General features: G+C 30.6%; 2 protein-coding genes across 2 annotated transcripts; both read right to left on the bottom strand.

The window, feature by feature from the left end:
• Nucleotides 1–966: 966 nt before the first annotated feature.
• Nucleotides 967–8,321, bottom strand: LOC125815176 (E3 ubiquitin-protein ligase RFI2). The gene is made up of 6 exons (XM_049494588.1): nt 7,795–8,321; nt 6,451–6,620; nt 5,009–5,067; nt 2,603–2,628; nt 2,132–2,513; nt 967–1,698 (listed from the first exon to the last, which is right to left on the bottom strand). Exons 1-6 carry the CDS (start codon nt 7,970–7,972, stop codon nt 1,227–1,229), a joined length of 1,287 nt encoding a protein of 428 aa, XP_049350545.1. The 5' UTR covers nt 7,973–8,321; the 3' UTR covers nt 967–1,226.
• Nucleotides 8,322–22,758: 14,437 nt separating this feature from the next.
• Nucleotides 22,759–25,012, bottom strand: LOC125815196 (translationally-controlled tumor protein homolog). The gene is made up of 5 exons (XM_049494609.1): nt 24,753–25,012; nt 23,630–23,703; nt 23,387–23,515; nt 23,143–23,300; nt 22,759–23,006 (listed from the first exon to the last, which is right to left on the bottom strand). Exons 1-5 carry the CDS (start codon nt 24,778–24,780, stop codon nt 22,889–22,891), a joined length of 507 nt encoding a protein of 168 aa, XP_049350566.1. The 5' UTR covers nt 24,781–25,012; the 3' UTR covers nt 22,759–22,888.
• Nucleotides 25,013–27,850: the final 2,838 nt, after the last annotated feature.

Below are 27,850 nucleotides of genomic sequence, written 5' to 3'. Positions count from 1 at the left end.
TCGCCTTATGATTCTCAATCCTCTTTTGCCGAGATGCCTTTTAATAAGATTTTTTCCACATCAGAACAAGACCCACTATACTAGATTTAGCCAATTTGAGTGTCTTTGGGATTCTCCAATATTTTCTATAGATTCAGATTTGGATGTGCCTGCGCATATGAGTTACTAATTTATTCATGTGATGGTCTGTTGAAGGATTTTTTCTTTGTGGCTCACTGAAAATATAGCGTTATTCTCCATTATTCTATGTAGCTTCATTCTCTTGACATCTTATGGATTATGTCTTAAAATTAAAAATAAGTTGATCTAATCTCAACTTTCAACAGAACACAATTATTTTTTTTCAAATTTTTCAAGTTCAACATCTGGTAGACTTGCTAATGTAGTCTAAGCAAAATTATGATTTCCTTCAGACTTTTTAACGTACGAGTTCACTGATAACTTCTTGTGCAACGATATGTCACAGTGAACTGGGAGACTTGTGCATTGTAAAATACCCTTCAATTAATATCTCTTTTCTTATTTTGGATCATGTCAAATCTTTCAACTAAGAATTTTTACTTTTAAACAAAATGCTAGTAGTAAATGTAGTTAGAAGCAATAAGATTTGCAATGCCACAAGGTTGAAACAGTGTTCGTGGAAAAACATCACAGCAAAAGTCTAGACATAATTGAACATTAATGTTTGACTCTTCCCACAAAAGACTTGTGATATATAAGCATTATTTCATTCAAAATGTACCATAGAACCATTATCACTAAATATAAGATAATTAAAGAGTCTAATAGCTTCAACACTTAATTCTTTGTCACCCTACAAGGATCCAGTGGGGTGCTTCAACCGTAGAACCAATCTGAACAACAGGTTCTGTTGACCAAAACTATATTCAACTGGTTCATCAATGGCGTAATGTTTAAACCATTTACTAATATGACAGAAATATGGGTAACCAAGCACTGCAGATAAAAGAGGCAAATCACTAACTTGAACTTTGCCATTAACATTGTGATGTTATTTATACCCCACAGCACAGAAACAAGAGGACGCCACAGTCCCATCACACAACTCATGGCCATCAGAAAGGGATCACTTTTCATGGCCACAAAACAGTTTTGAACCTGCCAAATTGACAAGACTCCAACCATTATAGATCGTTTTCTCAAAACATACATAAATTGGGTTCATTCATAGTAATCACAGTTCTCATCAAAACAGCACAACAAGTTCATGACCGGTTCTGGGACGGCATCCTCTCAGACCCATGCCTTGGGCGGAAGCTGCCAGATCGGCTACCACTATCAGATCCAACACCTGTGTGATGAAATGGCCCCCAAATAGGATCTCTGTCAACCTGACTCAAGGGGAAGGCGGGCAAGTGTTCCCGTTCCCAAGCATGATATCTGTTTGATACTGGATTTTCTGCTTCTTGGAAATTTCTTCCTGAAGAACTTGAAGGATAGAAGTAGAAGCCACCAGCCTGATCAGATGATGAGGCAGCCGGCCCCACTTGAGCCAACCCTCTGTGATTGTTGGATCGTCGAGTAGCAGACATAACAGGAGTGCGTACAGCTGGTGAATTACTTGGTTGCTGAAAATATGCTTGAAGAGCTTGAACACGGTCACGAGCCCGAGCTACGCTTCCAGGATAAGGAGGTATCATTGGTGAGGCAACTGAACTCCCAGCTCTGGCAGCAGAACTGCAAAAGCGATGAACATCACAATCTGAATATCAGTACAAAAACAACATGCCTCCCCACTCCCAAGTAGTTGAGGAAAACACATTAAAAGGAAAAAACAACAGTTAACAAAAAAACTTTGTTTGCTCTGAATTTTCCAAAAGGAGCACCACATAATGACTTGATTCAAGTTATCTTAAAGCAGGAGTAAATTGAATTCTAAAAAAAACTCAAAGTCTTTTTTCAAACTCTACCCCTTTTTCTTCTTACATTTTAGGCCCTGTACTCCAAGCCCTCATTCCTTATATCCTCTCATCCAAACAGAATAAAAAGGTAAAGGAATGTAGGAGGAACATTTTTTTTTGTGAGGTACAAACTAGTACCCATATTTATCAGAATTTGATAATTATTTAATCAGAAACAAATTTATTGCCTTTGATTCCACATATCATACCCGTGACCAACAAGGAATGGAGGGACAAAAGATCCTGGTCTTGGGATATCAGCATTGGTTCTGGCAACTCTCTGAGTAACAGAGGGAACCGAGGACTGATCAGCAGTACCAACACGACTGTTTGCCATAGGGAAAGAAGAATGATGGTCCCAACTATGATAATGCACATCCATTCCTGGGAAAGCATAAGAAGCAGGCATCTCGTTGGGAACAGATGGACTAGTCCAGTGATTGTTAAAATTAGGACCATCATTGATACTTCCACTCGAATTTGAGGATGATGGGTGAATTCCAACATAGGCAATATATGGGCATGGATGAGCAGCAGATGATACAGCCGTGTGATCAGCAAATATAGCATGCTGACCAAGAAGATCGTGATCTACAAAAGTAGTAACAAAAACCCTCTCATTATTGAAGCTTGACAAAAAAGAGGTACTACACAGCAGTTCAGAGAGTCGGAAATCTTACATGCACTAGATGAAAGCTCCCCTTCGCTGCAGGCATGTGAAATGCAGTGGTCAGATGAATTATATATTATTAGAAAATAAATGAAGAGAAGCAAAAGAGGGTGGGGGTGGGGGGGTGGGGGTGGTAGGCACACAACAAGCAAAATCTACAACACAGCGAAAGCAAGAAAAGAGGGGGAAAAACAGGCACACAACAAGCAAAATCTACAACACAGCGAAAGCAAGAAAAGAGGGGGAAAAACCTCACTCCATCAACAGCAAGAAAGTTGAGGAATTATTCTCATCATTAGCTCCTAGATACCCTTTGTTTTCCTCTGTGTAAATAAAAGGGAACTCAAGGGCAGGCACATAAAGTTTGCTCACCGATTGGCAAGCAGGCACAGAACAGGAAGTATTAGCATCCGCAGTTGAACTCTAATGTCACATGGAATATTAGGATGTATGGAAGTCCTATGTATACTCTCCAACCCATGTGATATAGCAGAAAGAATTAAAAATGTTGATTTCACTTATTCATGATCTAAGTGTAAGTGGTAGTGGAAAAAACATTAATGAAGAAACTGAATTAACATAAGTAGTTTGATAAGAGTAATCATCACATCAAAGTTCAAATTTGATTACTTAAATGAATTCAATTTGGAACCTGCAAGCAATTGTATAAATTAATATTATTAGTAGAATGGTGTCGAAAACATCATCAAAACCGAAGGAGTGTTACACAAGCCCATCTGAGAAAAGCTTCAATGCATTGCAAACCCTAATAACAGTAATTGTCCAAATGAAACAGTTCTAATAGTGGAAGTACAAAACACATTGGCCAATGAGCTTGTAGCTGGTATGTAAGTCTCAAGGTCCAAGGTGACTCCTCCTTTAAGGGACTGTTATGGAGGTACAATTCCAAGCTTCAGTCTAGAGACAGATTGCAGCCAATTCTAGGGACAACAATCTATAGAAACGTGCCAACTGCAGAGTTAGTGGGAACAACTCAGTGAAAGAGCAGAACATCATCAGTGTCATAATTTGTTCACTCTGATATGCTAATTAATAGTTAAAAGACTTCAATCTTTTTTTGAGAATTTTTTATTTATTTTTTTGAGAAAATTAAAAGACTTCAATCTTCTTTTTCTCTTAAATCATGTACTAACATCAGACCCTATTTGTGGGATTACACTGGGTATGTTGTTGTATATGGGCCTTTAGAAGGCTCAGCATACAAGCTTGATCCACTTGAATTGATGCTGAAATCTAAGAACTTATAATATTCCTTATCCTGACTCATGTCAAATTTGCTAGAATCACATGAGGCAAAAAAAGAAATGATAATCTCAACTCTTTGCCCATCAAAAAAGAAAGCAACAATCTAAAGGCATATCATACTTCAAGGCCTCTGCAAACAGTGAGCTACTTGGATGCTTGAGGCTAATTAGTCCCAACAGCAAAACCCATCACCATCCTGAACTCAAACTAGCTAAATAGGCCTGTGTTCAGATCTAGGAAAATTTAAAATGTTCTATGAAAGGACTACTTCCACCTCACACAATGTATTCAAACTTAACTCAAAACTCAGCCTCAATATAGTATAGAAAGAGATGAATTCAAACTCAACTCGAAATTCAAAAGGTAAAGAATCTATGTGGCTCTCAGTTCTAGTTAGGTAAAAAATCATCCTGCTTTTAACCCCCCCACCCCAGAGGACACTACCAGACCTGCTATCCTTCTGCTGGTAATATATTTAGCAAGATGGGGAGAAGCAACTTTTTTTTTTTTTTTGGAGAAGCAAATTTCATTGACATGTCGATATATATATATATATATATATATATATATATTTATGAAACCAGTATGTCCTCTCTCTTTATCTCTCTTCACAAGGTAAATAAGACAGCACTTGCATAGTGCTTTAGTATTAACAATATGTACAGAAGCAGGAAAGCAAAAGATTTTCCCTTCAACTATGTAAGGGGAACTGATGAACTATTTCATGGTATCGCCAGTATCTCATCTCTATACACACACCAACACATTTCTTCCAAGTTGTATATCTTTTTCACACCAAAATGGCAAAATCTACCTCAATATTTTATGATACGGGAAATCGACCTTCTCCATTAACAGGTCTAACAGAATTCCAAGCAAATCACCTAAAGGATGTCAGTATTCTCTTTCAAAGACTGTATAAGCAGAACAGTGACATTTCAACATTGCCCCACTTGTGGGATCACATTGGGTATGTTGTTGTAGGGACACTTCAAGGTTACAAGCTCCCCTAATGAGGCAACATTATCAGTAACAAAATCACAAAGGGGGTTAAAAAGACTATCAATCTCAACCCAAAAAGTAAAACTGATATGCTCGGCCCAAAGAAGGCAAAGTAAAAAAGAAAAATTTAGAGTAAAGTCGTTCTTACTCATAAGAAGATGGTAGTCGAGTCAATCCACTAAACGGACACCAGTGAACTCCAAATGACTGCAAAACCACGCACAGGAATTAAAGTATTCAGTAAGTAAAATTTATATTTGGCTTGAAAACAAATGCAATCAACAATAAGCAGATCACACAAGAAAAGGACGGCAGCAGAAAAGCGAAAGCTACATTTAGGCACTATTAATGCAATAACAAATGTTCATGAGCCGAACAGGAATTTTCTTTTTAATGTTCTCTGTTGCAATTGACAGGACTCGGGAGAAATGGAGATTTTTTTTTTGCAGAAGCACAGGAGAAATGGAACTTTACACATGCCATTTGCAGTAGTTTCTTGCTCCTAAAAATAATTTGACAACTACATTCAAAAACGAGAAGTCCTCACATCCAACTTTGTAGCAGCCAGTGCATATATCGCAGTTGCTATGCATATAACACAGTTACCATACTAACAGGCAATGTGTTCTCAAGTGGATGTTCATGATGAGATAGAATCAGTAATTATGATGGACAAAAATATGGAGCACCTTTGTCGACAATCCTAAGACTTATGTGGTCTTACAAACCTCATAACCTGATGGAATTCTTTAGGCAAATTATTCAGAAATCCAGTGTACATTTAGCCTTTCAATAAGTTGTTGTAGATGACTTTCTAAAAATGTGAAAGATCGGGATATCCCGTGTTATGGATTTATCCTAATTGCTTCATGTGAGTTGTGAAGACAAACCCAGGTCGACAAGATGTGCAGGCAAATAACATATCTAAGACACAAATTGTAAATAACACAAACAAATACTTCAGACAGGACATCTTAACAAAAGTCTATCCTATTAATCAGGAGGAAATAACTAATAGAAGGCTCCATGAGAACACTTCAATAGGCCATTTGTATTAATGATAATGTTTATATAAACCTAAATTGTCAAAGTCAGCGAATGCAAACTCATATATCAAAACTATTTTACTTGGATTGTTTAGATTTCTTGGAATACCAAATCAACAGTTCTACGCTCAAAGAACTTCATTTATTGTTAACAAGAAGATAATAAACCAACAGTACAGGTTTGGGTGACTGAATACAGCTACCATGACTGAAGCAGTTAAGCAATCCAAAACAGACAAAGTACATACACAAGAACATAAGAAAAGGCAATTGTGAGTCAGATAAAGCATGTCTATCTACTTCTTCAATAATAATCTTCAATCAGTTCCCAGAAGGAGAACCACATCATTCAAAATCCACAAGAAACTTATGACGTCCAGATAAAGGAATGTCCCCAATGTTCCTTATCAGGGAAAAGAAAAAGGAACAGGAACGTCCAGTGAACCCCGCATAAAAACCAGATAGATCAGAACTCTTAATATATTTTCTATGGGTTAAATTGTCTAAATTACTGAACAGTAGGTAAGAGATGACCCATATTTACCATTTCAGTGTAGCTCAGATCATATAGGTCTTCATCATGGGCCCAATCTTCCATGTTGAAATCCGGTAGGGGACGGCAACCACTTGCATATAGCCATTGACCCTTCTCAATTTTTCGACAGTTGGGACACTGCATTTGCCCCTTGATGTTAAAGGCAGAACCAATGCAATCTGCACACCAATTGCCAGAATGTGAAGTTGTCAACAAGATGAAATACACACATTTTCTTCTCATTAAAAAATTATTAAAGAACGCCACAAGCATACGTTACTACACTCCATAGTACCCTGCTTCTTCTCCCTAATACATTCAACAACAATAATTGTTGATATCAAAAGGAGAGATTAGTAAGACCTTTTATCCCCTGATTTTCATAGTTGGTGTGTTAGTTTTTCTGGTTTTCATCTAAAACCTTCTTCATATCCAAAAATCATAGAACTGGCTATATCTCATGCAATCATATCATTGTTACAGCTACTTGACCCCAGATTTAAGACTCAAAACTGGACAGGAGCAATCCCAAACAAAGAAGTATGATTGAAGTTCTTTTATTTAGCATCGTAATGTCTAAAGACTGCATCTTTACGATACAGGCATGATAATCAGTTTAACCTTTGATTAATCAACTTCTTTTTTCTTTCTTTATGGATTGACCTCCTCCTTTCTTGCTCCTTGTTCCTTTCAAAGTTATAAAGTACTCAATCTCCTTTAACATACTTGAATTTTTAATTTTACTAACAGAATTCTGCTAAATCCTTGAAACTGTAATTTTTTTTAACAGAGTTCTATTGGACAAAGAACAAGTTAACAATTGCTTAGACTGTCTAGCCATTCTTGGTATTTCTTCAATTTAGCTAAGCTGAAACCCAGTACCTTCAACTCCAACCGCTGAGCTGCTTTAAAACATACCCAAGTCACCCAGGCAACTGATGCATGCAATGCCATGGTTTGGAAACTGCTAACCTAAGTAATAAGTAAAGGGAATAATCATCATCGTATAATGAAGTCCATTCAATTCTATTACCCAGCTGTCGCACTTTTGGCAGATACACGAGGATGAGTCTCTACTAGGCAATTGTGGTCTAAATTAGACCAAAACCTACTCAACCCCCTTGTTTAAGTTAGAGATTGCAGAAAATGAACCAACAATTCTTCATAAAATCAAAATTAAGCTCTCCCAAGAGAAAGAAAAGAAGTAGAGAAGTCCACAACTTTAGGGATAATCAGATCTCAGACAATCCAGAGCGGAATTTCACTAGCAACAAGTTTTTTGCTTGCTTATGAAACAAAGAAGTACCAATTACGTTTAGTTAATTAAAAAAATAATTTGGTAGACGAACTAACCAAGATGAAATTGATGTCCACATTGGAGCTTAGACCAGGATCTATCCCCATTGTCGGTTACAGCTTCAAGACAAATCGAACACGAAACCGCCGATGCCTTATCTTCTCCTCCACCAACATCTCCTCCTCCTCCTCCTCCGTCGCCGTCATCCGTAAGATCCACATCGTTCAATCCCATAATTTACTGGCAAACACAACCTACAACTTGGTTTACTCCTACCTTAATTTACACCCAAAAAAAAAAAAAAAAAAAAACGGTAATCTTGTGTTGATCTTTGTTGATGAAAAAAAGTATGTAAGATAATTATGAAAAATAAATTAAAAAGCTGAACAAAATAGAAGAGAATCCGATTAAGAAGGCTAAGCAAAAGGGTCTTGGTGAGATGAAAGGAATTTTGAGGAAGCGGTTTGGGGATAGGTGGGGAAAGAAGATGGATGAGGCTGTACAAAAACTGTGAACCTCTTTTCTTTCTATTTTCCTAAAAACATCTTCTCTCTCCTCACCGCCTGTTTTACGGAATTATATTCTTTTCTTTTTCTTTTTCTTTTTCTTTTTTTATTTCCTCTCCTTAATTTCTAATACCAAAAATTCATATTTGACCGCTTTCAACTTTATATTTTGGTCAAATTTTAACATATTGAGAATTTCTTTTAATATCTTTTATCTTATATTTAAATAAAGTCAATAAACATAAATATTTTTTAAAAAATATTTTCTTGTATTTTAACCTTTTATTCTTTCATTTTCTTTTTACCTGCATTACTTATTTTTTTCTTTTTTCCTATTCTTTGTTTTTCCTTTTTATTTGATTTCAAATTTAATCATAAATGTCGTGTATTTAAAATAAGTTAATTTCGTATCAATATCAAAATAAGTGAAGAAAATCAAATAAAATCTAAAAAAAATAAAACATTAAAAATTAAAGGATACTTCTTAATTTTTTATTTTTTTAAAAAATGCACATAATTAAAAGTGAAAGATAACAAATTAGTGAAAGAGAAAAAATAAAAAGTTTAAAGTGAGGAAGAAATGAAAATAAATTTTCTAACATTAAAAATATATAGGTTTTAATGTCGTTGTAAACAAACCAATTAAAAAAAAATATTTGTCCAGTTTTTTCAATCTTCACTTGCCTTCAAGAGAGTGTGGATACTATCTCTATCGAGTCGGCTTTTGAGATGTGTTTATTCTATTTTAGATTAGTTTAGAGTGACAATAAGACCCTAGTTAAGTTTAAATGTGTCACTGAGATTTTAGTCATAATTTAAGGGATACTTATACATTATCCCAAAAAAAGGATATACACATGGACTTTCTTTAAACATTGGAAAAGGGTCTGAAAAATATTTCAATTTTGGCCGAAATTGTTGTTACGATACCAAACTTTATGGAGGACCTTTTACCCCCTGCACTTTTTAATAGTGTATTTTAAAGGTATATATGTGCCCACGTGGACACGTTACTATTAATAATTATGCAATATTTATGATGTTCACGTGGGCACATATATACCTTTAAAATACACTTTTAAATAGTGCAGGGGGTAAAAGGTCATTTCCAAATTCTATATTGTTACAACAATTTCGGTCAAAGTTCGAATATATTTTGGACCTTTTTCCTTTAAACATGTGATATTGATTTATGAATATTAAATTCAACTTATAAATAATTTGAATTTATCGAATGTATTTGTTTGATAATTATTTGAACTGAATTTTAAAGATTCCACTAATATTACATTAAAGGATAAACATGTTGAGTTGAACCTAGATCTAAAATTAATTGAAGTTTGCAATAATTTTGAACTAAAATTGCAACTTCAAAGGATGAAGACGCTATTGTCTATTAAATTCATATAATTATAAAATGTGGAACATCAAAAAATAGGTTAGGAAAAAATCTGAACTTTGTTATTTGACTTTGATCATTTTCTTATATTGAAAAGCTTATTAAATCGATTAATTCTAAAATTTATTTCTTGAATTATTTTCTATTAGAAACTATGGACAGTAATTATCAAGCAATTATCAGACGAGTTGATATTTTATCTCCAAAAATTTAACGTGAGGTCAATTGGTATTTTGAGTATGGAATTTTGACATAATTTTGGGTTCAAAACATCATTTTACATGGACTCCACAAAAAAATTGAATTATAGTCATAAAGTTTTCTTGAATTCTTGAGTTAATACGTAAATTAGTTATAATTCTTCAAATTTTTCATTTGAAGTAAATTAATTGTCGAACTGAATAGTTTCGAGCCCAATGAAGCTAAATCAACTAATGTTTAATTCAAATATTTTTTAAGTTTATTTTCGGCTAAACTTTAATGGATTGTGTTACTTATTAAAGTGGCTACATGGACTAGCAAATCAATATTGCATTAATTAAGGACTAGTAAATCAGTATTGCATTAATTAAGGCCCGATATATATATATAGATATTATATCATAATAATTTGTTAAAAATAAGGGTATTTCAAATCGAAATATAATGTTAAGGGCAAGTGAAATTTAATCGATGAAAGAAGTGTGTTTTTAGTCAGAAAATAAATATTGAGAACAATGGTAGTAGAGAACAAATTTTAGTCTTTTTTTTTTGTTTTCCACCCGGTGCCCGGAGTCCACATTGGAGCTCCGACTAAATTCGGATCGCGCTCCGCAGGGCCCATTCGAGGGTGGCGCACCCAACATAATTTTCTCCATATCCAGGGCTCGAACTCGAGACCTCTAGTTAAGGGTGAAATACTCCCACTAGAGAACAATTTTAGTCACTTCCACTATATTATGACATTTTAAAACTTTTTTTAAATTACTTTTTTATAATTATAGTATTTGAACATGTTTGCACACAATTCTCTCCATTTCTAGTATTTGATATCTCATAACAACATAAATATTAATTATCTTTGTTTGTCATTATAAATAAATAAAAGAATCGCCTGCATTTTTCTTACTCTGCTGAAAATTAAATATGTTCATCAAATTTGGAACAGTTTAATCAAATAATTAATTGTGCAATAATTAGTTATTCAGTGAGTAGTTTAAAAAAGTTATTTTCTAGCAAAATAATATTGATATACACGAAGAGTTATTTTTGCTATTTAGTAATTTCAATATTTATACTATTAAATAAATCTTATTTAAATCTTTACATTCAATCACATAGAATTTATGCGGAAATTAATTATACAAAAGAAGAAAAATATCAAACATTGCAAAGAAGGCTTTGTGGGGGGTAAATAATGAAGCTAAAATTTATATGAAATAATGTACAAAATTTATGTGGAGTTTAACTTCTCTAATTTTCCAACCAAACTATTGTTTGATTATCGTGATCTTCTGTGTTTTATTGTATTTTTTTTTTATCATTGTAAGTAATATCTACTTGATACTTTGTTCTCATAATTTTTAATGCATGTGTAAGTTAGAGTGAATTTATATATTAATTTATATAACTTATAGTGTGAAAGAAGAAACATAGAGTATTAATAATATATAAATTAAACACCCAAAGAAAAGATTAACCTTCATATCATAATAATAAAAACACATACTATTATTTTGCTTAAATGTAAACATATGATTTAAACCATATCTCATGTACTAGTTTGTCTCAACATTATAATGATGCATTACTAAATTTTGTATTATACTTTCTATATTACTCATCAGTGGCAGAGTCAATTTTTCACTAAGTGGTTCAAAATTTAAAGAAGTAGACATAAGAGTTTTCAAAGGGAGTTCACATCTATTATGTATACATTAAAAATTATATTAATCGTATATAAATAATATAATTTTCTGCTGAAGGGGTTCGAACCCCGTGACCATAATGTAGCTCCGCCCATGTTACTCATCATTACTACTTCGTCTCTAAATCTAAAGTGGATTTAGGCTTTAAAAAAATAAGAGTTCTAAATTTTTTCAATGTTATATATAAAAATATATTTACTTATGTATTTATAGAAATTTCCTTAATAATTAATTGGCAATACTTTGTTAAACATTATGTACATATTTTTAAAAAAATATTATTTTCTAAAATATAAAATTAATGCAATTATAATTAAATGTCATATGTAATTAAATTTGAAGTTATTTCCTTCTTCTTAATTTGTCTAATTCACTTCAGTTTGAATCAATCATGTTTTAATATTGTCTTTGTAAGATTATCTTCAATTTTTAAAAATATCTTCTTAGACATTGCAAGTTTAAACTAATTATATTATCAAATAGTTAAATTTTAAAAGACATTATCTTTACTTTAAATGTCTTATAAAAGTAACACTAACTACAATATTGATGATTTAGATCTAACTTTGTAATTAAAAGTACTATGAAATGTTTGTAAAAGTAAAAAAAAAGAGAAGATATTCTAATTATCATATTCAATAAAGTGAAGTCTTAATTTTATTTTTAAATACTTATAAAACAATTTTGATAACAATTGATTTAATTGAAAAGATTTACAAAGCTATGATCAATAAGAACCAACTTAATATTTAAACATGTGTATTGTTACGTAATCTACAATGATGTATATATGTCTATTTGTGTCTTACAAAATCTTACTATTAAAAAAAATATTAAATTATAACCAACTAACATGTATTTTTAAATTTTAGGAGAATAAATACACGAAGAAAAAAAATTAGAATTGAATACGGGATATATTGTAATATTTCTTAGCGTAATTTATGAAAATTGAAAGGTTGAATAAAATGAAAGCAGAGAATAAAGGAAAAACAAAAAATTGCAATTTACCGTTACAAATGAATGAAGCAAGTCAATGTTTTTGACAAAATCTAAATATCATGACTTCAAAGTCCATTTTATCTGATTCTTAAAACTTTAGTCAAAGTTAATAGTCATTTTAAAGAGAAATCATCAAATCGTATTCTTTCTATTTTCCTAAAACTTCATATCTTTTTATCTCCCTTTTTACAGAGCACATTTTATATTTGTGTTTTTCTTTCTCAATTCAGTCAAAAATATTTTAAATATATTGAAAATAGTTCAAATTTATTTTATTTGTATTTATTACATTTTTACTGTCATTGATTTTGGGTTAGAATGCTTATTTTTAGAAAATTTATGAGGACATATCCGGAACTTTAATTAAATATGTGATGTTACTTTATTGATTCACGTGAATATTAAAATTTAGTCCATAGATAAGTTTACATATTCGAATTCTAATAGAAGATCTTTTTTTCACTTTTATTTATATTCGGCGTTGCCGCACATTTTCACTCTTTTTATGTGGTATTTTCTATATCCTTTTAACAACGTATATATTCAGAGGCGTATCCAAGATTTCGACTAGATGGGTGCACGATTATGAAGAAATGTATCTTAAATATAAATTTGATCATTTGACTTTTACGTTCTAAATATGAACCATTAAATTTTAAAAACTATAGATCCAAAATATATAATACAATTAGTTTTAAATTAAATAATATACACATTTGATTTAATTAGATAAAAAAAATTACAGTGCTAAATTTTTTAGGAATTTTCAATGTAAGACACTTGAAAATTTTGAAAGATTAAAGGCAGAAATACAAAAGAAAAATTAGTTGAAACGTCAAAAGTGTCACCGATAACCACTTGGAGTGGTGTTACTCAAAAAGACAAGATAGATATAAGATTTAAATTTCTATCCTCACTTAGAGAGGTGCACCTAATCATCATCGTATTATTATATGATACTTTGAACATGAGTTCACACATCTATATTTAAATATTTTTTAAAAAATATAACACTACTATATATAATCTAGAGAGGGGAGCATGGGTTCACGTGAACCCACGGCACCCCCTCTAGATACGCCTCTATATATATTAAGTAACTTTGTTTGTGATTATTAATGGAAAATTTTCGCATATAGCCACCCAAAAATAGCTTAGTTATTCTCCATAGCTATAGTTTGATAATTACGCTTCGTAACTACGTGTTATAGGGAGGAGTGTGGCGAGCGAGATCGGGAGAGGGAGAGGGAGAGGGAGGAGAGAGGCAAGCAACACATGGCATAGAGTGGATAGAGATGTGAATTGTATATGTATTTCAGTTATAATTGTATATATGTAGCTTCTATGTATATGTATCAATGATTGTATTTTTATATCTGCATACAATTTGAATTCGTATACAATTGAATCGAGGTAAAACATATGTATTTGTATATTCAATCTTTCTCTCTCGTTTTATACTAACACAAATTATACAAATACAAACACAAACACAAACACAAATGTTTGTATAATTACCCCTCGGAGTGGCCCAGTGGTTTGAGCTTGGGACTTCCATGTTGGAGGTCTCAAGTTCGAAATCACTTGCCAGCGAAAGCAAGGGGTTTGTCTTCTGGGTCGAGCTCGTCGCACCAGGCTTACCTAGTGCGGGTTACCTCTCCTATGTGGTTTGCGAGCTATTGCATAGAAGCGGGGGTTTTACCCTGTGTGCACTCAAAGGGTAGGGGAGGATTTGTATTTTTATAATTATAATGTATAGGGCGGAGATATGTATTTGTAGTTGAATATTCAATCTCTCTCATTTTATACAAACACAAATTATACATCTGTGTTTGTATAAAGTGAGAGAGAGATTGACATAAGAAAATCGAGAGAGACTAGGCAGGGAGAGGAGAGAGGCATAAGAGAGATGAACGAAAAAGAGGAGAGTGGCGAGCGAGATTTCAGAGAGAGGCGAGAGAAGGAAGAGATGAGAGAGGCAAGAGATGGAATGTAATTATAGGTAAAAGTAAGTTTGAAATTGTAATTAATGCAAACTGTAGCTATGTTATCTAATTATGTAGTATATATTTGTTTAACCGTGTAATTTTCTCAATATAATATTGATCTATACGTGAAGAACTTATTTTATTTTGGTCATTTAATATTTTCAATACTTATATTGCTAACCCTCGCATTCGATTACACATAATTTATGCAGATATTTATTATACGAAGAAAAAATCAAACATTATAGTGAAGTTTTTATGGAAAGTAAAAAATGGAACCAAACATCATAAAACAATGTACAACTTTTGGAGATTAACTTTTCTGTTTTCCATTTTTCTTATTTTTTTTGATTTCCCACTCGGTGTCCGGTATTAGAGCCCGACTAAATCTGGATTCGCGCCGGAGAGTTCCACATTGAGGGTAAAGTGCTCCCTAACAAAGGCGACTCCGTACCCAAGGAGGCTCAAACCTGAGACCTTTTGGTTAAGGATAAATGAATACTTACCACTCCACCACAAACTCTTGTTGGTGTTTTCCAATTTTCTTATAGTAATACCTTTGTGATTATATACTCAAACTTTGCTATAATATGACAATATCTACTGTGCCAATCTAAAAATTAGTCATCCCTTGACAAAATAAGTAAAATAGTAAAATAGTAAATTGTTTTCTACTAAGTTTTTTTAAAGCTTTATCCATATAGGTTAAGGTTAAAATTAAAAATTAAAAATTAAAAATTAAAATCATATAAATTTATTCATTTTAAAATTAAATAAATATTTTAGATTATACGACAAAAATAATAATTTTAATGTCATAACTTAAACAAATCATAATTAATAAAAGATCCAAATATTATTGGTCATAATATTAGAATTATGTACTTATAATTTACTCTGCAAACTAAATGATTCTAAGGGGTTGGTTAGGGAAGTAGATTTAGAGCTTGTTTGGACTGACTTAAAAAAAATAGCTTTAAATCAAAAATAAAAATTCAAACTTAAATGACTTTTTAAGTCAAAAAATAAAAAGTAGGGCCACCTACTTTTGGTTTTTAACTCATTTAAGTCATTTTAAATTTATTTTAAGTTATTTTTAACCTTATCAAATACTTCCTAACTTATTTTAAATCATTTTTGACTTATTTTAAGTTATTTTTATACATGTTAAACACTTCCAAAAATCAAATTCTGACTTAAAAGTAGGTTTAACCAATCGAAACACCCTCTTCATTTTTCACACAAATTCACCATTAGGTAATGCAATGTCTAGTTAGTGCTTTTTCTTCATAATTTAATAAATAACATGTGAATAAGTTAGGGTGGATCTGTCTATTAATTTATATAAGTTATAATGCGAAAGAAGAATAGAGTAGTAATAATACAATATGAATTAAACACCAAAATGACAAAACTTACCTTTGTAATAGTAAAAACAAATTCTTTTATTTAGCTTAAAATATGAACATATGTTTTAAATCATATATTATATATGGGTTGTACTGGTTTTTGCAGTATAGCCATATTAATCACCTAAATTACGTACTAATTTCTGTATTACACTTCCTATATCATTAGTTATAATTTTTCTATAAACCCAGCAACCCCTAACTGCTACCAATAATAATTGCATGTTGACCAATGACCATATTGTACGTGTTTCTTTGCGTATTTTATGAAATTTGCTAGTTTGGTTAAACAAAAGAAGAAAGAGACAAAGAAAAGATTTTTAATTATTTTATTTTCAATTTACAGGCTGGAAAGAAGTGGAGAAAAGAAATATTAAGTAATATTTTTTAAAAATCTAAATACGCTGAATTTAAAGTCTATTTAAATTTTTTTAAACTCTCATCAAAATTAGTCGTCATTTCTAAGAGAAATCAAAAACGTAAAAGGGGATTTTAACATCATCAGTCTTTGAATTATTTGCATAATGCTAGTGATTTTTTAACATAATATTATCGATTCATATTCTGTCTTTGTAATCTTTGTGTACTTTTTTTTGCCAAAACATTTAATAGCTTAATTTACTTGTAAAAATACTTGTCCAAATAAATCAATTTATTAACTCTTTACAAACAAATTTAATTTGTAAAATTGACTAGTATTTATAATTAAAGGGAATATTTAACAAGAAAAGATCAAACTGTAATGATTTTTTAGCGCAAAGATCATTAAATTTGACCTCCTAAACATTATGATTTAAACTTTAAAGTGTTACTTCACAGTCACAAAATTATTTTTGCCGGTAGGAAACATTGTAAAAGGAAGCTATGAAATATATTTAGTTGGTAAGAATTTTAACTTTTTAAATGAGGTAATTAAAGAAAAACTCAAAAAAGGCAGGACAAAATGAAAAAAACAAAGATTTAAAGCAACCATCTATTATTGTAGAAGTAAAACATTTATTAAATGGAATTAAAGTTCCACAGAACATTTAATAAGTGTATCACAAATAGTTTCAGTAGTGTGGAATCATTTATAACGTTTACTCTTCTAGAAGTAAAACACTTGATGTAATTAATTTTCTACAATTACTCTTTTTATTCTATATTAATTTTTTTTTAAAAAAATTGAGTTGGTGAGACAATACATACATATTTTTTAAAAAAACATTTAAGGACATAATTTAAACCATAATTATCACTATTGCTCTCTATGAAACCATAAATATAACTTTGTAAGCAGTTTAATTTATCTCTAAAAAATACTATAAAACTTCAATAAATGAAAGGGCAAATATGAAAAAAATTCAAATAATTATTTTGAACTTTAAACAATTCAATTATTTTGAAAATGTAAAAAATCTTAAAAAATTAGTTAATACGGAATAGATAGAGTAATAAATATTTATTGTTACTTCAACTGTTAAAAAAATAATAAATGGACAAAAGAATTCGACGTGAATGAGACATTAAATAGATGTAACAGGGAAAAAGTAACTTGGTGAAAAAAAAAATAAACAGAAGAGAAAAGGTAATTTTTCCCCATACCATGTGGGGGAAGGAGAAGATGGAAGAAAAGAATAAAGGGAAAGAAATTATAAGTTTTTTTTAGTATAAAAAAGTAAATTTAAATGAAAAGAATCATACTTATATGTTACAATACTTGCAACTTTTTTTTAGTATAAAGCAATTTCTAAATTATTTATATGTTACAATACTTGCAACTTTTTTTTTTATTCGATACCCATATTTGAGTTCGACTATTTCGAATTTGCGTCATGTAAGGCCTGAGAAGCACTCTCTACCAAAAATTTCTCCATACTCAGGGCTCGAACTCGATACTTGTAAACTCAACATCAACTATATATTCAATTCTAGTCCAATGAATTCGTCTGACGTACCTATTTTTTTTATTCGTTAAAATCAATTTTTTTTTGCATTTTTTAATGCTATTTACGAGATGTATTCTTTCTTTTATAAATACTAGACTAGATTTATTTCATGAATAAGAAAAGTAGCACATTTAATAATTATTTTTACTTAGAAAACTAGTGTATAAATAATAAAAAGTATCTATTTGACCATAATGTAGTAAACCAACTGTAAAAAAAGAAAAGATTAGAATAATGACGACTAGAAATGGTCAAACTAAGATCATTTTGGGCATTTTAATAATCAACTAGAGAGACAAAATGAGGTGGTTTCCAAGAGTCCAAATAAAAATGGAACAAGATAATGTTTGGTTTCTTGTGATTTGTGGGACTAATGTTCGTAATATTATGATAATTCAAAGTAAACATTATTTCATTCCAACCCATCACCAACTAATCGTACACTTCTCATTTATATAACTTATATTTGAACAATTATTTATCATCAAGTTTGCTGCCCAAATGATGTTTCGCTTCTATTTGGTTAATATCTCACACTAGCTAGGTTGGTTCACCTAAAATACGTTTAACAACATCAATATTCGAAACTTTGATCATACATAATTGAATTTATTTAGTGTAAAGTTAATGAAAAAAAGCAACATTAGGAGAAAAAAAGAGAGAAATATGTGATAAAAGATCATTTGCATGTAAGAGACTCTATTAAAGGAGGTATTAACAAAAAGTGATAAAGTATAGAGATAGTCCAAAATTGAGAACAAGTCAAAATGAATTTATGCAATTGAATTACAAGAAAAAAAATGTTTAATTACCTATATACTAGGCTAATAAATATAAATATTTTCCTAACTAACTTCAACTAATATCAGTTCTTCGACCCTTTTACTTCACTGCCTTGTGGACTCGATGACAATTGCCTCAACGCTAATTCAATTAACAGTAAAATGCACACTTTACATAACATATCTAAGATTTATATTTTGTTCGAGCTGAAATATGAAAATATAAAAAATCGTTAAAGATAAATTATTTGAAACTCTGAATTGTTTATTATAATTAGTATCCACCCAAATATTTTTTTAGGTTGCAATAATTGATACTGACAATATTTTTACTTGTTTGTTGGAGCATTTCAAGAAAACTTTAAGTTGGGTTAAACAAAAGAAGTAAAGATAAAGAAAGGGGGAAAAAGAGGCAATGCAATTTGCAAACTTGGGAAGGAATTAGATTGCTTATAGAAAAACCAAAACAGGCCAACTTCATAGTCCATTCAATTTAGTCAATCCCACATCATCTTTTAACATGGGCATGTCCAATTAGTTTTTTTTTTTCCGGCCGATCTGATACCTACATTGAAGCTTATATTAAGTTTTGGTGTGACACTAAAAAGTCCCACATTAAGAGTAAAACATGACTCCATCCCCAAAGAAACTCGAATATGAGACTATTGATTAAAAATGAATGAATACTTACCACTCTACCATAATTCCGTTGATATTTCCAATTAGTTTAGTCATACACTTGTACTTTTGGCTGTCTTAATAAAGACTAGTGCACCTTTTATGACTTCTATGAACGGGAACTTGTGTGGTCCTTTGCACTTTGGTCAGAACTAGTCATCATTTTGATGAGAGGTGGGTAAGTGAAAAAGAAATTCCATTTTAATTAATTTATTTTATTTTAATTTAATACGAAATTTTAATTTTTTTATGGTAGTAAATCATTTTTTACTTATTTGAATGTTAGCGTTTGATCATAATTTTTTTTAAACTCAACTTGATAATTGTATTTTAAATTTGTAAATCAAGTTATATCCTATTTTTCATTTCACTTTTCATTTTTGAAGTTGTATTAAAATATGTTATTTAAGTATGTATATTTTTTCTAATATAATTTCCAAAAGATATAATCAAACACAATTTCATTTCTAACTCCAACTCCAACTCCAAATTTTTTAAATAAAGTAAAAATTATTTGAAATCAATGGCCAAACGTACGCCTACTTAGATTTGAAGGGCGTAGTTAACAAGAAAAGATAAAAATTTAATGAATTTTTAGCCTAAAAATCATTAGTTCTGACCTCTTTAACACAAGGATTTATTAATTTGTTGGTCAGATATCTATCTCTGGATGGACCATAATGCAAACAGACTGATAATTCTGAATTACAACAAAAGAATAAATAAAGAAATGGATTACTCTACCCCTAGCTCTATTCTATTGTAGATTCCTAAATTTCTTTGTTAAGTATGAGTAATTATTTGCCGCTTTATTGGTTACCGAAAGGTTCCAACTATTTTTATTTTATTTTTTTGAACGATGAAACTGATCTTTTCTTAATTAATTTTTTTGACTTAGAATCTTAAATGTTGAAAAATTCTTGATCGGATGGCTATTTTCGAATGAGCCGTACGGATATGATTCAATTCCAATGCGAATTTCGAACTCGAAAAAAAAAAACAAAGAACTATGCATGTAGACAAAGAGCAAGTTTGCTATCCCACAAATATTCTTATTCCTTTCGTGCTAATGGGGTGCCCATGTTTTAAAAATATTTTTTTGACAATTATTACGGTGCAACTCCCCCACGACCCTTTTGTTACTTTATGTACATGCATCCGTTTTAAAAATAAATACTGCTTAGCAAAATAAATAAATAAACAAATCCCAAAATAAGAGTTCGTTCTACAAATTTAAGACAAAAATAATAGAATAATTAATTGTTTTCAATTATATCTCCATATTAAAAAACTATTGTTTTTGCTCAATTCTCATGAAACATCTAATAAATAGAGATAACATAATAAACTATACTTTATATTTATTATTTTTCAATGAACATGAGATGAGCAAAACAATACTTATTTTTGAGACAAATGGGAGTATTTATTAACAAGAAATGAAGTATCTCTTTTCATGAGTCCGTTGCGTTTTAGAATACTTGTCAAGTATACTAAACTCAAGTGTCTATTTTTATTGGTTCAATTTTAAAAATCAAAAGATAATTTATTATTTTATCCTTATTATTAATGCTTTAATTAATTTAAATTCAAATTCGTTTTGCAAGACTTATAAAAATTAAGATGGTATAGTAAAATTTAATTTTATTATTACTTGAGAAGAATATGTTAAGTCAAGCGGAACTGGATCCCATGTCGTAATTTTTGGTGACTAATAATAATTGAATCTAAATTAGGGTTGCAATGAATTATTATTGGAGTTGATATTTCAAATCCAAATGTTATCTTGCGTGGTGAGCCAAATATGTATGAAGCATATAAACCTATTGCTATGAATTTGAAATCCAATCTCCTCTATCCAAACAAGCCTTGAATTGCTTATATTTACCATATCATTGAACTGAAAAATTAATTAAAATTAACTTAGAAACCACGGTGCATATGATTATATACATATTTTCTAGGTATTGTTTGCTAAAAGGTTTCATTGAAATCATATACTACACAAGATCAGATGGACAAACACAACGAAGAAAATGAAAGCCCAGTTAAATAATTATGATTCTATTACTCAGCCCAAGGAGTGGTATCACGACTAAAACATCTTTGCAAATGAGGTGATTTTCTAGTGATTACGATTAACAAAATGTCAGTACAACCCAAAGGGTAGAGGTTGTGGGTTGCTCTGAGAGTTCCAAGAAAAAAAAATGTTTGTGCATTAGGAGGCCTCGTAATAGTGGTTAAGATTAACCTATTGGACATGTTTAGTTCTAGAGTTCACCCAGCAAAAATCTTTTTTTTTTTCAAAAAAAAGGTTCCTTGAAAAGAAGAAGGAAAAACCAGTGAACCAACAATAAATTCATAGATGAACTTGAATAAGTTGATTGGAGTTCCGTTGATAGAAAAAAGAGAGTAGAAGTGAAATTAATAACCTAAAAGATTAAAAAATAGGCTACCAGAAAGTGATTTCTTTATGAAAAATAGTTTCTTATAATCATTACTAAACACACCCAAAGTGGGATCTTATTATCTTCATAGGAGGACTTTATGTTGGAAACTTTATATTTAAATTTTTTTTAATCTTTCAATCTGTGTTGGAAACTAGGCCATGATTTTCCATTTTACTACTTCACTCCATCCTATTTTATGTGGCAACATTTGACCGGGCACGGAATTTAAGAAATAAATGAAGACTTTGAAATGTTTACCAAATTGCCCTTTAAAAAGTTGACTCTTTTTTTTCTCTCCTCATAAATGTATTGGTGTATTATTTTAAGATTAAATAGGACCAAGAAGGATAAAAGAGGAATTGTACCTTTATAAACTTACCATATAAGGAAATGTGACATTCTTTTTGAGACCGACCAAAAAGGAAATGGTGCCACAGAAAATGGGATGAAGGGAGTAATAATTTTGAAATCTAATTCATACCGAGTACTGCACCACTTCCAGTTGTATGCGAACTTGCATCTGTCCAATAAACTGTAGGGGACCAAAAAAAAAATGGACCGAGACAGCATATTCGATTAAAGGCACGAATATACTCCATTATTTATTAATGATTAAATGATAAATTGAAGTAATTATAGATATAGCTAAAGTAACAAATAAGTAATACATAAAAACAGAGTCATTGAGTAAAAGGTAAATATCACATAAAAATAATTCCACCACCCACGCAAAATCCTCTCCATCACACAATTTGATTCTTATATTCGCATTCCACTACCAGTCTACCACTAGTCAAAGAGAACTTTTTTTCCCCTTTGTTCAATAAAGTAGACATAGCTGACCTAGAAATATCTCACAACACATTGGATAGGCAAAATTGAAAATCAATAAAAGACCAACTTCCAATTCAATCAAGGATCATTTGCTATCCCACAACAATAAAACTATATAATGTAGAAAAAGTGCAGGCACTGGTTACAACAAGTACCCAAGGTTTAGAAGAAACAGAGACATAAATAAGCAAAAAGGACCAAATATTAAAACTACATGAAACATAAACTCCAATGCAAAACTTCTAGCAGAAGCACTCCACCAGACATCTAGCACTTGATCTCCTTCAAGCCAGGTGCAAGGTACAAAAAGGTAGGATCAGCTGAACCATCTTTGTAGTACGCAAACACCAGGGCACTGTCGTCACTCATGCTCTCACCAACAAAGCTGCCAGCACACACACACAGTATCAGTTTCTATTTCAAGGGGCCGAGTATGTAGAAGGAAAACAAAACAGATTCAACTTCAGTAAGAATTAGCTTAGACAATGTCATAAACTGATTAAGAGTGAAAATGAACATACAATTGAAAGTCCTTGAGCTTTGGCAAAAGGAACTTAGTTGCTGATTCAATGTTCTTTTTAAATGCATCTTGTGCTTCTCCTTCTAGCTTGGGCGTCAGGTTCTTGATGTATTTCTTAATGAAGGCAACAAATTGTTTCTTGTCGAAAGCAGGTTGCTCCTGCAAATAGCAAACCGTTATCTATTCACATATAATTAACATGCATATTAAAATCGACTGAAATTTCCATAACTATGTATACAAACCTGAAGTCTAAAAGTGTCAACAATATCGACAACCTTGACAGCTTGATCATCCACGCCTTCATCTTCACCTCCACCCTCAGCAGAAGGATTTGCCCCAATGTTCACATCAACGGCACCTTGAACAACCCACTGTAATGTAACCAACACACCACATTATTTCTTTTTACATAGACTAGTTAGCCCACCAAAATTTGGTTGCTAATATATGGAAATTTGGGAGCAATAATTAACTGGAGACCCTACCTTCCCTTGAACTTCCCAAAGCATTCCATTCTCGATTTCTTTGTAGGGAAATGAGTCTGAGAGAAGCTCATCACCTGCAATATGTTTTCAAGTGTTTTAAATTTCAAAAGTAGCAACATATCATAAAGGGGCCATATATGAAAACCAAAAATTCCTACAAGCTGAATGTCCTCTTTCAAAGTCTGTAATCCAAATCGCGGAGATATATAGGAAACCATTGAGATTGAGTGCAGAAAGCAAGGTAAAACTCGACAGTTTGTCCAAAACCACAGTAACAGCACTTTAGAAACTAGGGACTTGTGCATATAAAGAAACTCAGAGGTGCACCAAACAACCAATAATATAGCTAACCAATAGAAGAATCAAAGATCAAACAGAAAAAAGAAGAAGAAAGAAGCCTGCATACTCTAATTTTCTTTATGATTACCGTAGCCCAGATAAAATATAAGATGTTCAAATTGATACTGAAATTACTAGAATCCACTGCCTTCAATTTTTATTTTTTTTTGCAGATCTACGGAGCTTGCGCAAGAACATATCTTTTAATGTTTGTTACATAAAATTGACAAAATTTGCACTATAAACAGATAGGTAGAGTAAATTAAGTGTTGCTCACAGCTCACACAAGAAACAACAAAATTTAAGATCTCGTGGATCCAAATCACTCATACACATTATTCAGGATCACAGGTAAAGATTTTGGGGCTTAAATCGCCTAAGATTGGGTTGAAACATAAAATCCAGATTAGATCCAGTTCCATAATTCCCCAATAATCAATAAATAAAAAAAGAGGAAGCGTTAAGAGCTTAGGACCTCGGGAAATCATTTAGAAACACCAGCTAAATCAACCAGATCTTATCAAGCATTAAAGAAACAAAAATTCATACAAAATTTCATTATCTTTAGAAAAAAAAACTGACTCATCAATATCAGATACAAGCCAACAAAACAATACTATCCGAAACAAACTCAAGATCATAAATTTTCAACCAAAAAATTAATACAAAACATAAGCAAGAGAATGACGGAAAACGATAACCAGAAAAAAAATATATAAAAAAAAAGCTCAAAACAGAACCAGACATTCTATAAAAGTAAAGAAACACAAAGATTAAAAAGTACCAGTGAGGAGATCTTGATAAACCAACATGATGGCAGATTAACCTTTTGCTTTCTCTCTCTCAAAGGGAAGAGGAGTACAATAAGAAGAGAGAGGAAGAAAAAAGACGTCTAATGAAGGCTCGAGAGCGTTGCACGGGTATTTATAACCGGAGAATTCGGGATTGCTGTAACAGAGTGGGATTTGGAATTTATAATCTAAAATAAACCGACTTAAATTTCAAAATTACGTAGTTACATAACCCATTTTTTGTAGGGTTCGGCCGCCGCAGTCCGCACCAGGGTGGATTAAAATTACCTTGATTAAGAGCCCGTTTACATGGCGGTTGGAAGGTAAAAAAATGTCTCTAAAAATATTTTTTTTTAAAAATTTAGTGTTTGACAAATTTTTAAAATTGCTTTTAAATGAAACAGAAATATTTTTTCTGCCGTTCGGAATGTTGATAAGAAGCTAAAAAATTTTGCTTCTTGAAAAGATAAAAAATAGAAAATTATATTTTTGAAGACTAAAATATCTCTTCCACATATTTATCAATATATCACTTATTAATTAATTAACATATCTCATAAGTTTGGTTAAGTTTCATTCAAGAATTCTACTTTTTATATAATAAAATTTTATTTTATTTTATGTTTATATATTATTATTTTATATTTTATATATTATTTTACATTTTCTTTTACTAAATTAGAAACAAACGTAATAACGATTTTTTTTATAGGATTAAAAATATGAAGAACTTTATTTATTTTTGTGGTGAATTTTTCATATATAGTGGTTTAATTTGTGGAATGATTTTTAAATTTGTTTTGCTTGATATTTTTAATTATATTAAATCATCATGTTAATATTATATTAATATTTTATTTATTTATTTATGTATAATATTAATTGAAAATTTAAATATGTATATTTTAATTTTAAAAAATTGCAATATATATTTAAAATAGTTTCTCTCTATAAAATAAATTAAAGTACGTTGACACTTACCCCTTTTTTGTAATTTGACTCTCAAAAACACCTTTTTTTAAAAATTAGCCAAACACAATTTCTTATCAAAATCACTTTTCAAATGAATTAGCCAAATACAAATTGCACCTTTTTTAAAAATCATTTTAAAATAGTACTTCTAAAAATAAACAGTTTTTAACAGTAATGCCAAACATTAAAAGTAGGAGATAAGTATCAAAAACACACTTAAATTATTTTCTATTTTTGAGTTTCATACTTAAAATATTGGAATTATGAGTATCATACAAAATTATCACTTGTTAATTTGAGAAACACACCTCAATAATGTGTGTAATGCACTCTCTCTTTTATTTAATCGGAAAAATTCTATTTATTAAATCACTCAATTTATTTAATTAATTTTTTCAATTAAAATTTGTTAATATAGACTTTTTATTTAAAATCAAAATTCTAAGAAGTAAAAAGATATTTATTTCTAAGAATCATCACAAAATTTAAATCAACAGTAACAAAAACCCATAAATCAAAATCAATCTTCAGATAGACTAGACAAAAACCCATAAATCTAATAAAATAAAAAAAAAATTTGATTCTAAATAAATACTTATATCTAACAAATTTTAATATAAAAATCAACTAAATAGATTGAGTGATTTGTATATAAAACATTGTTGAGTAGATTTTGAGTTTAAAATTGAGTGACTTATTGAGAGAGAAAAGCATAGTTAAATGATTTTTGAATTAAAAATAAAAAATATAAAGACTTTCTGAAAGAAAACTTCATAATCAAGAGAACGACTGATTCATTATGATATCTATTAGTGAGGTTTCCATTTTGCGAGGGAATTCATGTTCAGGTCCTTATATATATGTAGAGGCGAACCCACGATTTGAAGACAAAGGGTGCACCATTAATACACGTCAGTTAAAATATGTCACCCAATGATGATTCGTATGATAATTTTACTAAACATAAAAATATAAAACTAATATAATAATGTATAAATATGAATTGAATTGAATCTATTACATATAAATTGCTTTGAGGAGTGGTGGTTTTGAAGTTCATTTTGCAGCATGAGGTCTAAGTTTAAAACTAGCCATCCACTTTTTTAATTCAATATTTTTAAATTTTTGTAATGTTTAAATCAACGCACCTAAATAGTTTTTGTATCTTTGAGTGCCTAATAAAATATATATCATAGCTCAACGTGTGTATATATATATAAAAAATTTTTGAAGTTAATGGGTGTATGTGCACCATCTTCATGAATGAGTGCTTGGTGCGGTAGGTGAAAAATGAGAGAATGTGAATTGGAATTATTATTAAAAAAAAACTAAAAAATGCAAAAAATATTCTTGAACTATACGAACTAGATTTTTCTTTAATTGTATAAAAACAATTTTGATTCTCTTTCACACAAATAATAATAATAATTATATTTATATACTTTTATAAAATGACAAATCCCCTAAATGAAATGTTAATCAACTTATTAAGTACCGGGCCATAAGCCTGGATGAGGCGGATAAGAACCGTAGGAAGATGTATTTTACAGATGGATCATAACACATGATATAGCATGTGATTTGTGAACAAGCGATATAACTGACAAAAAATTGTTTATACAGAGATGAAGGCCAATCTGCCTAATTGAAACACATGTCTAATGTGACAACTGACATTATCTTACTAAAATATGAAACTATACAACCATCATATGGGTGGGATAGATCTTGATATACCCATACTTTGTAAGCATATGTACAATAAAATAGCACTAGACACAGTTTAAGTCCAGGTAGAAGTAGAGCTCACCGACTATACAAGTATATATACAACATGTACTCGTATATCTGATAGAATAACATATGACGAGCACATGTAAGATATGATACCATAACTCTCATGTCTTTCTTAGCTCGTTATACACATGTCTTAAGATTGTTCATTAAAAAGTAGGCACATGATATATTATTAATATTATTATTGCCTTTGGATTCTTGTGTCTTATATAGATTCAACTGACCAACTGAATAATTAATTCTCGAGGGCAATATTGATACATGAATTTTGATACATTGCTAACCAATCACTTATGAATGTCAATTGCATATGCAACCAATC

This window comes from Solanum verrucosum, unplaced genomic scaffold, assembly GCF_900185275.1.
Source record: "Solanum verrucosum unplaced genomic scaffold, falcon-dt-bn FXZP01000261.1, whole genome shotgun sequence".
NCBI classification, from domain to species: Eukaryota; Viridiplantae; Streptophyta; class Magnoliopsida; order Solanales; family Solanaceae; genus Solanum; species Solanum verrucosum.
This window is presented reverse-complemented; position numbering and strand designations above follow the sequence as displayed.